The 12274-nt window shown below is 34.3% G+C and overlaps 1 protein-coding gene across 1 annotated transcript; it reads left to right on the top strand.

The window, feature by feature from the left end:
• The first annotated feature begins 465 nt into the window (after positions 1 to 465).
• On the top strand, positions 466 to 1290 carry LOC139888527 (uncharacterized). Its single transcript, XM_071871532.1, has one exon. It carries the CDS (start codon positions 466 to 468, stop codon positions 1288 to 1290), a length of 825 nt encoding a protein of 274 aa, XP_071727633.1.
• Positions 1291 to 12274: the final 10984 nt, after the last annotated feature.

Here is a 12274-nt window from a genome sequence, read left to right as displayed (position 1 = left end):
ATTTTACATTAGGTTTTAACTGTGACTAAAGTTTTAAAATCGACAAACCGGTCATTAAACGGTAAAAACCCCCTTTTATAATAATACTACTACTTATATATATGTATATTTATTTATATACAAATATAGTTTAAAAATATAGCGTTAAACTTGGTTAGTTCCCTGTGGACGAACCGGACTTACTAAAAACTACACTACTGTACGATTAGGTACACTGCCTATAAGTGTTGTAGCAAGGTTTAGGTATTTCCACTCTATAAATAAATAAATAACTTGTGTAAAATTGTATCGTATTTAATAGTATTTCCTAGTAAAATATAAGCTATTTCGTATACACCCCTATGCACATCAATGTTCGTATCAAGGGGAGCAGAAAAACAACTACCTTTCTTTAGAATCTTGAAAGGGTGCTTGGGAAAGAAGAAAATTGTCTGGAACGAAGAGGCTGAGAAAGCATTTGTTTAAATGAAGGAATATATTGCCAAGCTCCCCACCTTGACCTCACCCGAAGAAGGAGAAACGCTCTTTATATACTTGGCCGCCTCGAAAGAGTGCATTAGCTCCGTCTTGGTCACCGAGCGAGAAAGAGTGCAAATACCAATATACTTTGTCAGTCGGGTACTTCAAGGAGCAGAGCTAAATTACCCTGTGCTTGAGAAGCGCACCTTGACACTCATCCACACAGCCAGAAAACTCAGAAGATACTTCCAAGCACATCAGATAGTGGTGCTCACCAACAAACCAATCAGACAAGTATTATCGAAACCTGAAAAATCGGGGAGAATGGCCAAATGGGCCGTTGAACTAGGTGAACACGACATTGAGTTCAGTGTTAGGCACGCAATTAAAAGGCAAGTTCTGGCAGACTTCATTGCCGAAACAGATAGTATCGATGAAGAAGACGCGAAGAACTCCACTCAAGTCATCACCCCGAGGATTGAAAGTGAAGAATGGAAGTTGTACACCGATGGTGCATCAAGTTCTGATGGATTGGGCGCTGGTCTGATGTTAGTAAACCCCGATGGAAAAGAGTTTACCTACGCACTTCGTTTCAAATTCTCAACAACCAATAACGAAGCTGAGTACGAAGAACTACTTGCGGGATTGAGAATGGCGAACGAATTAAAAATCCTCCACCTTCGTGCTTTCATCGACTCACAACTGGTAGCCAACCAAATCATGGGGACTTTTGAGGCGAGGCAACCCACCATCCAACAGTACTTGACAAAAGCAAAGGAACGGATCAAAACTTTGAAAAGTTTCGAAATCAAACATGTCCGACGAAGTTAAAATAAGAAAACAGATGCACTGAGCAAACTCTCTTAGTTGACATTTGAACATCTTGCAAAGGAAGTCTTGGTGGAAGTGTTAGAGAAGAAATCGATCCTGGAAGAAGAAGTCAATGATCTCATACAAGAAGATGAGGTAACATGGATGACTCCTGTAGTGACCCGAACTTTTCCATGATTATATATTATATGATATTCATATTTACTTGATTAAATGTTTCTAACATGTTAAGCAATCAAACTTGTTAAGACTTGATTAATTGAAATGAGTTTTATGTAGACAATTGACTACCCAATTTGACCGGTGATTCACGAACGTTAAAACTTGTAAAAACGACATGATATATATATATATATATATATATATATATATATATATATATATATATATATATATATATATATATATATATTTAACATGATATTATGAGATGTAAGTATTTCACTAAGCATTTTAACAATGAGTTATATACATAAAATGAGACTACTAACTTAAGAATTTCGAAACAATATATATATGTAACGATTATCGTTGTAATAGTATTTTAACATATATAAATGATATTAAGATATATTCATACACCATGTTATCATGTTAATATAACAATTTAACATCTCATTTAAGTATAATAACAATGGATTAATTACATCTAAGAAGATCGTTAACTTAAAGGTTTCGAAACAACACTTACATGTAACGACTCAGTTAAAATGTATATACATGTAGTATATTAAGATGCATTAATACACTTTTAGAAGACTTCAAGACACATATCAAAACACTCATACTTATCAAAGTTGGTTATAATTGCATTCCCATTCATTTTCATCAATAATTCTACTCGTAGTCAGTCAGTATTCGTACTCGTATTATACCCAGCTCCTAGATGTACATACTATTGGTATATACACTTCAATGATCAGATCTTAGCAGCCCTTAATGATTCATCAAACATGTGGGAACCATCATTTGGCAACTAGCATGAAATATCTAACAAAAATACAAACTAATGGAGGCTATATGACAACACCATGGATCACGTTTTTAGGCACCATCATAAACACTTTCATTTTTTTAACTTTCATGCATCAAACTACTCATAAATCCTTACATAAATCAACTTACAAAACAACTACTCAAGTACACATCACGAACACTTTCAAGTTTGCAAGTCTACTTCCAAGCTTTCTAATCCATTCCAAGTAATCATCTAAGATCAAGAAACCTTTGATATTTCTAGTAGGTTATTTTTCTTATTCCAGGTAATACTCATATTCAAACTTTGATTCGAATTCAATAACTACAATTATCTTAATTCAAGTAGTAATCTTACTTGAACTTGTTTTCGTGTCATGATTCTACTTCAAGAACTTTCAAGCCATCAAAGATCCTTTGAAGCTTAAGTTATTTTCTCATCATTTCCAGTAGGTTTACCTACTATACTTGAGATAGTAATTATGTTCATAACATCATTCGATTCATATATATATAACTATCTTATTCGAAGATTTAAACTTGTAATCACTAGAATATAGTTTAGTTAATTCTAAACTTGTTCGCAAATAATGTTAATCCTTCTAACTTAACTTTTAAAATCAACTAAACACATGTTCTATATCTATATGATATACTAACTTAATGATTTAAAACTTGGAAACACGAAGTACACCGTAAAACCGGACATACGCCGTCGTAGTTAAACCGGGGGCTATTTTGGGTTGGATAATTAAACACTATGATAAACTTTGATTTAAAAGTTGTTCTACTGGGAAAAGGATATTTATTATGAATATAAAACTATATCCAAAAATCATGGTTAAACTCAAAGTGGAAGTATGTTTTTCAAAATGGTCATCAAGATGTCGTTCTTTCGACTAAAATAACTACCTCTTACAAAAACGACTTGTTTTGCGCTACATGAAATTTTGTAACAAATCCATACTAACTATATCTTAACTAAATTTTTTGTATTATACATGTCTTGATAGACCATAGACACGTATACAATGTTTTGACATATCATATCGACGTCATCTATATATATTATTTGGAATAACCGTAAGTCACTCTATATGCGGTAATGCTCGAGTTAGCATATAAAGGTTCGAGGTTGATTCTAAAATAATATATATACTTTGAGTTGTGATCGAGTCTAAGACATGTATACACTGGGTCATGGATTGATTCGAGAAAATATATTGATTTATGTACTACTAACCGTGGACTACTAATTGTGGACTACTAACTTAACAACTTAAATCGTTAAAATTTTAATAAAATATGATATGAATATATTTCTATCATACTATGTTATATGTATATATTTGTTATAGGTTCGTGAATCAACCTGTGGCCAAGTCTTATTTTTCCGACGAAGTGAAAATACGTGAAATTGAGTTATAATCTCACTTTTAATATCTAATATTTTTGGGATGAGAATACATGCAGTTTTATAAATGTTTTACAAAATAGACACAAGTAATCGAAACTACATTCTATGTTGGATTATCGAACCGAATATGCCCCTTTTTAGCTTTGTAGCCTAAGAATTAGGGAAATGACCCCTAGTTGATGCGAATCCTAAAGATAGATCTATTTGGCCCAACAAGCCTCATCCGAGTTACGAATGCTTTAGTACTTCGATTTATCATATCCGATGAGAGTCCCGGAATGATGGGGATATTCTATATACATCCTGTTAAAGTCGGTTACCATGTGTTTATCATATGAATGATTTTTATGCAGATTGCTATATGCATGCATGATGTTTATGAGAAATGGAAATATGAAATCTTGTGGTCTATTATTAAGATTTGATAAATATATAGGTTAAACCTATAACTCACCAACATTTTTGTTGACGTTTAAAACATGTTTATTCTCAGGTGATTATTAAGAGCTTTCGCTGTTGCATGCTAAATTAAGGAAAAGATTTGGAGTCAGCATGCTTGTATGTAAATGTTTAAAGAAAAATTGCATTCGAAAATAAATTGTTGTAATATATTATTGTAACCCATTATGTAATGGTCATGTGTAAACATTCTACTTTAGATTACCATTATTTGGTAATCTACGCTATGTCTTTTAAACCTTTATCGATAAAGTAAAGGTTATGGTTTGTTTTTAAAATCGAATGCAGTCTTTGAAAAACGTCTCATATAGAGGTCAAAACCTCGCAACGAAACCAATTAATATGAAACGTTTATAATCCATATGAACGGGACATTTCAGTTGGTATCCGAGCGTTGGTCTTAGAGAACTAAAAATTTGCATTAGTGTGTCTTATCGAGTTGTTAGGATGCATTAGTGAGTCTGGACTTCGACCGTGTTTACTTTAAAAACGATTGCTTAACACTTTTTGTTGGAAACTATATATTTTTACATGTAAATATTATGTGATATATTAATCTCCTAACATACTTGCTATTGTATGATAGATGTCTACTTCTAGTACAAATCCTATCGACTCACCTAAAAACAATGAAGAGGTGAATGTATTTTGGGAAGATTCACAAATTCCGGAAGAAGAAGAAGAAGAACCGGAAGAAGAGGAACCTGAAGAAGAGGAACCGGAAGAAGAAGAAGAACCAGAAGAAGAACATTCGGCAGAGTAAATAATAAAAATCACAGAAAAACCGTTAAATAAAAGAAAATCTTCAACTAATGGACCAAAGTTAAAAATGGTCGATGGTGTCTCCGCTGAGGAGGAAAAATATTGGGAAAACTACCAATTTTTGATGAATCGGATCCCGATGAGGATTCCGATGAAGTAATAGAAATTACCGTGGCCAATTTAATAAAGAAATGGAAAACGATAAGGGAAAATTAATTAAAATAGAGAAACCCGATCCAAAACCCGGTGAACTATATGTTAACATGAAATACCCTGACGGAATATACCGTAAACACCAGTATTTCTTAAATTTTAACTATAACCCGGGAACATCCAAGCCACCAGGTTTTTATAGACCATTTGTAAAAAGGACGGTTCGTATTAGAGGATCACCATTTATTCCTAGGAAATTAGCAAAACGAACCGAGTCTGAGGAGGAAGAAATAAGTGAGTCTGAATAAAAGAGTTGAAGTCATTTACTCTTACCTTGTCTTGTAATATATGTATGATAACGTGCTTGTACTTTTATGCTATATGTAATATAGCGGTATGGTATGATTGTAAAATATTGTATCAAAAGTTTAAGCGTGAAATGTTAATGAATTAAGTTTTTCATGATAGAATATTATTTCGATAGTAGTAGTTAATTTTTGCACTAGCTATTAAGTATGAACTTTAACGGGTAGGTACTACCTGAACTAAAATTATAAAACGCTAATATGAAGAAAAGGCTTTTATAAATAAGTCCATATTATGCTTCGAAATACTATTGACTACTCCTAATATTCTATATGATTAACTTAACTCTTTTGGCTATTTTTGAAGGAAATGTCACCGACTACTCGACAGAACTTGAATATGAGCGAAGAAGATTTCCATGCATTCCTTACTGCAAACATAGCCGCAGTACAGGCTGCAATGAAAAACAACAACAATAACTCAGGGTCTAGCAGTGGAGTTAACTCCACAGGAAACCGTGTAGGATGCTCCTACAAGGCTTTCACTGCCTGTAAACCTCTGGAATTCGATGGAACTGAAGGACCAGTCGAACTGAAACGATGGACCGAGAAGGCCGAATCTGTTTTTGCTATAAGCAAATGTGCTGAAGAAGACAAGGTAAAGTACGCCACGCATACCTTCACAGGTACTGCGTTAACATAGTGGAACACCTATCTCGAACATGTGGGACAAGATGCTACTTACACACTACCGTGGTCAGCATTCAAACACTTGATGAATGAGCATTACCATCCCAGAAACGAGGTCAATAAGCTCAAGGCAAAGCTTAGAGGATTACGAGCGCAAGGATCCGATATTACCACATACGAACGATGATTCATAGAGTTGTGCCTATTGTGTCCAAGAGTGTTCGAAGATGAAGAAGAGCAAATCAACGCGTTTGTAAAAGGACTACTAGAAAGAATTTAGGAGGATGTGAGTTCAAAAGAGCCCACCTCCATACAAAAGGAAAGTCGAATGGCTCACAAACTAGTGAACCAGATTGAGGGAAGGATTAAAGAGCAGGTGGCCGAAGAGGCCAACGTGAAACAAGTCAATAGAAAGTGGGAAGAAAACAGTGAAAAGAGTCACCAATACAACAACAACAACAATCACAATCACAATCGCAATAACTATCACAACAACCGCAACATCAATCACAACAACAACAAACGCAATACCAACAATAATTACAACAAACGTCCCAACAACAACTACAACAACCATCCCAACAACAATAACAACCACAACAATTCCAACAACAACCATTTCAATAACAGCAATGGCAACAAAAATCAGAAAATTCCTTGTCAAAGGTGTAAAGGGTACCATCCGACTACTTACTGTTCGGCATCATGTACCAAATGTAATAGAAAGGGTCATGGTGCGATGAAGTGTGAAGCTTACAGACCAGTGGTTAAAGGAACAAATAATGCCCACATTACTTGTTTCGGATGCAGGAAGAAGGGCCACTACAAAACTATGTGCCCAAATCAGGAAAATAATAATGGGCAAAACCGTGGAAGTGTCTTCAACATTAATGCGGTAGAAGCGCAGGAAGACCTGGAGCTTGTTACGGGTACGTTTCTTATTGACGATAAACCTGCTTATGTTTTATTTGATTCGGGTGCGGATAGAAGCTATATGAGTAGAGATTTTTGTGCTAAATTAAGTGGTCCATTGACGCCTATGAATATTAAATTTTTACTCGAATTAGCAAACGGTAAATTAATTATAGCAGATAAAATATGTCAGAATCGAGAAATTAAACTAGTTGGCGAAGCGTTTAAGATTAATTTGATACCAGTAGAATTGGGGAGTTTTGATGTAATAATCGGCATGGATTGGATGGTCGAGGTGAAAGCAGAGATTGTTTGTTACAAAAATGCGATTCACATTATGCGCGAAAAGGGAAAACCCTTAATGGTGTACGGAGAAAAGAGCAACGCGAAGTTAAATCTTATTATTAACCTGAAGGCGCAAAAGCTAATAAGAAAAGGTTGCTATGCCGTTCTAGCACACGTCAAGAAAGTACAAACTGAAGAAAAGAACATCAATGATGTTCCCGTCGTAAATGAATTTCCAGATGTATTTTCGAAAGAATTACCGGGACTACCTCCACACCGATCCGTTGAATTTCAAATAGATCTTGTACCAGGAGCTGCACCGATAGCCCGTGCTCCTTACAGACTCACACCCAGCGAAATGAAGGAATTACAGAGCCAATTACAAGAACTTTTAGAGCGTGGTTTCATTCGACCAAGCACATCACCGTAGGGAGCTCCTGTTTTGTTTGTCAAAAAGAAGGATGGCACATTCAGGTTGTGTATCGACTACAACTTACTATCAAGAATCGTTATCCACTACCGAGAATCGACGATTTATTTGATCAGCTACAAGGTTCTTCAGTTTATTCGAAGATTGATTTACGTTACAGGTATCATCAAATGCGGGTGAAGGAGGATGATATTCCAAAGACTGCTTTTAGGATGCGTTACGGTCATTACGAGTTTATGGTTATGCCATTTGGTTTGACTAACGCACCAGCTGTGTTCATAGACCTCATGAAGCGAGTGTGTGGACCATACCTTGACAAGTTTGTCATTGTTTTCATCGATGACATACTTATTTACTCAAAGAATGATCAAGAGCACGGTGAACATTTGAGAAAAGTGCTAGAATTGTTAAGGAAGGAAAAATTGTACGCTAAGTTTTCAAAGTGTGCATTTTAGTTGAAAGAAGTTCAATTCCTCGGTCACGTAGTAAACAAAGAAGGTATTTAGGTTGATTCGTCAAAGATTGAAACCGTTGAAAACTGGGAAACCCTGAAAACTCCGAAGCATATACGTCGATTTTTAGGATTGGCTGGTTACTACAGAAGATTCATCCAAGATTTTTTCAAAATAGCAAAACCCTTGACTGCATTAACGCATAAAGGGAAGAAATTTGAATGGAAGGATGAGCAAGAAAAAGCGTTTCAATTGCTGAAGAAAAAGTTAACCATGGCACCAATATTGTCATTGCCTGAAGGGAATGATGATTTTGTGATATATTGTGACGCCTCAAAGCAAGGCCTCGGTTGTGTATTATTGCAACGAACGAAGGTAATTGCTTATGCGTCCAGACAATTGAAGATTCATGAGCAAAATTATACGACTCATGATTTGGAATTGGGCGCTGTTGTTTTTGCATTGAAGACGTGGAGGCACTACTTATATGGGGTCAAAAGTATCATATATACCAATTACAAAAGTCTCCAACATATATTTGATCAAAAACAACTGAACATGAGGCAACGTAGGTGGATTGAGCTGTTAAATGATTACGACTTTGAGATTCATTACCACCTGGGGAAGGCAAATGTGATAGCTGACGCATTGAGTAGAAAGGACAGAGAACCTATACGGGTAAAAGCTATGAATATAATTATTCATAATAACCTTACTACTCGAATAAAGGAGGCGCAACAAGGAGTTTTGAAAGAAGGAAATTTGAAGAATGAAATACCCAAAGTATCGGAGAAACATCTTAATATTCGGGAAGACGGAACCCGGTATAGGGCTGAAAGAATTTGGCTACCAAAGTCTGGATATGTGAGAGAAATGGTACTAAGGGAAGCACATAAAACCAGATATTCAATACATCCCGGAGCGGGAAAGATGTACCGAGATCTCAAAAAACACTTTTGGTGGCCGAGTATGAAAGCCGATATTGCTACATACGTAGGAGAATGTTTGACTTGTTCTAAAGTCAAAGTCGAACATCAGAAACCATCAGGTCTGCTTCAACAACCTAAAATCCTGGAATGGAAATGGGAAAATATTACCATGGATTTCATTACTAAATTGCCAAGGACTGCAAGTGGTTATGATACTATTTGGGTAATAGTCGATCGTCTCACCAAGTCAACACATTTTCTACCAATGAGAGAAGATGATAAAATGGAGAAATTGGCACGACTATATTTGAAAGAAGTCATCTCCAGACATGGAATACCAGTCTCTATTATCTCTGATAGGGATGGCAGATTTGTTTCAAGATTTTGGCAGACGTTACAACAAGCATTGGGGACTCGTCTAGACATGAGTACTGCCTATCATCCATAAACTGATGGGTAGAGTGAAAGGACAATACAAACGCTTGAAGACATGCTACGAGCATGTGTTATTGATTTTAGAAACAGTTGGGATCGACATCTACCGTTAGCAGAATTTTCCTACAACAACAATTACCACTCGAGTATTGAGGCGACACTGTTCGAGGCACTTTATGGTAGAAAGTTCAGATCTATAATTTGTTAGAGCGAGGTGGGGGATAGACAAATTAGGGGTCCAGAAATTATCCAAGAAACTACTGAGAAAATCATTCAAATTCAACAACGGTTGAAAACCGCCTTAAGTCGACAAAAGAGCTACACGAACCTTAAAAGAAAAGATATAGAATTAGAAATCGGTGACATTGTCATGCTTAAGGTATCACCTTGGAAAGGTGTTGTTCATTTTGTAAAACGGGGGAAATTAAACCCGAGATACATTGGTCCATTCAAAATTATTGATCGTGTTAGACCGGTGGCTTATCGACTTGAATTACCTCAACAATTAGCCGGCGTACATAATACCTTTCACGTCTTGAATCTGAAGAAATGTTTAGCTAAAGAAGATCTCACTATTCCTTTAGACGAAATTAAGATCAACGAAAAACTACAATTCGTTGAAGAACGCGTCGAAATAATGGATCATGAGGTTAAAGGATTTAAGCAAAATAAAATACCAATCGTTAAGGTTCGATGGAATGCTCGTAAAGGACCCGAGTTCACCTGGGAACATGAAGATCAAATGAAGAAGAAATACCCACACTTATTTCCAGATGATGCGTTAACACCTCCAACTGCTTAAAATTTCGGGACGAAATTAACGGGTAGGTACCGTAGTGACCCGAACTATTCCATGATTATATATTATATGATATTCATATTTACATGATTAAATGTTTCCAACATGTTAAGCAATCAAACTTCTTAAGACTTGATTAATTGAAATGAGTTTTATTTAGACAATTGACCACCCAATTTGACCGGCGATTCACGAACGTTAAAACTTGTAAAAACGACATGATGATATATATATATATATATATATATATATATATATATATATATATATATATATATATATATATATATATATATATATATATATATATATATATATGTATATTTAACATGATATTATGAGATGTAAGTATTTCACTAAGCATTTTAACAATGAGTTATGTACATAAAATGAGACTACTAACTTAAGAATTTCGAAACAATATATATATATGTAACGATTATCGTTGTAATAGTATTTTAACATATAATGATATTAAGATGTATTCGTACACCATGTTATCATGTTAACACAACAATTTAACATCTCATTTAATTATAATAACAACGGATTAATTACATTTAAGAAGATCGTTAACTTAAAGGTTTCGAAACAACACTTACATGTAACGACTAACGATGACTTAACGACTCAGTTAAAATGTATATACATGTAGTATATTAAGATTTATTAATACACTTTTGGAAGACTTCAAGAAACATATCAAAACACTCATACTTATTAAAGTTGGTTACAATTGCATTCCCATTTATTTTCATCAACAATTCTACTCGTAGTCAGTCAGTATTCGTACTCGTATTATACCCAGCTCCTAGATGTACATACTATTGGTATATACACTTCAATGATCAGCTCTTAGCAGCCCTTAATGATTCATCAAACATGTGGGAACCATTATTTGGCAACTAGCATGAAATATCTAACAAAAATACAAACTAATGGAGGCTATATGACAACACCATGGATCAGATTTTTAGGCACCATCATAAACACTTTCATTTTTTTTAACTTTCATGCATCAAACTACTCTCTCTAAAGTTTTCTCTTATTTTTCTAATTGTTCTTCATCATTTTCATCAAAATCTACATCAATTTAGCTCATAAATCCATACATAAATCAGCTTACAAAACAACTACTCAAGAACACATCAAGAACACATCAAGAACACTTTCAAGTTTGCAAGTCTACTTCCAAGCTTTCTAATTCATTCCAAGTAATCATCTAAGATCAAGAAACCTTTGATATTTACAGTAGGTTATCTTTCTTATTCAAGGTAATACTCATATTCAAAGTTTGATTTGATTTCTATGACTATAATAATCTTAATTCAAGTAGTAATCTTACTTGAACTTGTTTTCGTGTCATGATTCTACTTCAAGAACTTCCAAGCCATCAAATATCCTTTGAAGCTCAAGTTATTTTCTCATAATTTCTAGTAGGTTTACCTACTATACTTGAGGTAGTAATAATGTTCATAACATCATTCGATTCATATATATATATATATATATATATATATATATATATATATATATATATATATATATATATATATATATATATATATATATATATATATAACTATCTTATTCGAAGATTTAAACTTGTAATCACTAGAACATAGTTTAGTTAATTCTAAAATTGTTCGTAAACAAAGTTAATCCTTCTAACTTAACTTTTAAAATCAACTAAACACATGTTCTATATCTATATGATATACTAACTTAATGATTTAAAACTTGGAAACACGAAGAACCCCGTAAAACCGGACATACGCCGTCGTAGTTAAACCGGGGGCTATTTTGGATTGGATAATTAAAAACAATGATAAACTTTGATTTATAAGTTGTTCTTCTGGGAAAAGGATATTTATTATAAACATGAAACTATATCCAAAAATCATGGTTAAACTCAAAGTGGAAGTATGTTTTTCAAAATGGTCATCAAGATGTCGTTCTTTCGACTGAAATGACTACCTCT

This window comes from Rutidosis leptorrhynchoides, chromosome 2 (assembly GCF_046630445.1).
Source record: "Rutidosis leptorrhynchoides isolate AG116_Rl617_1_P2 chromosome 2, CSIRO_AGI_Rlap_v1, whole genome shotgun sequence".
NCBI lineage: Eukaryota > Viridiplantae > Streptophyta > Magnoliopsida > Asterales > Asteraceae > Rutidosis > Rutidosis leptorrhynchoides.
The sequence above is the reverse complement of the archived record's forward strand: the minus strand, read 5'-3'. Positions and strand labels throughout refer to the sequence as shown.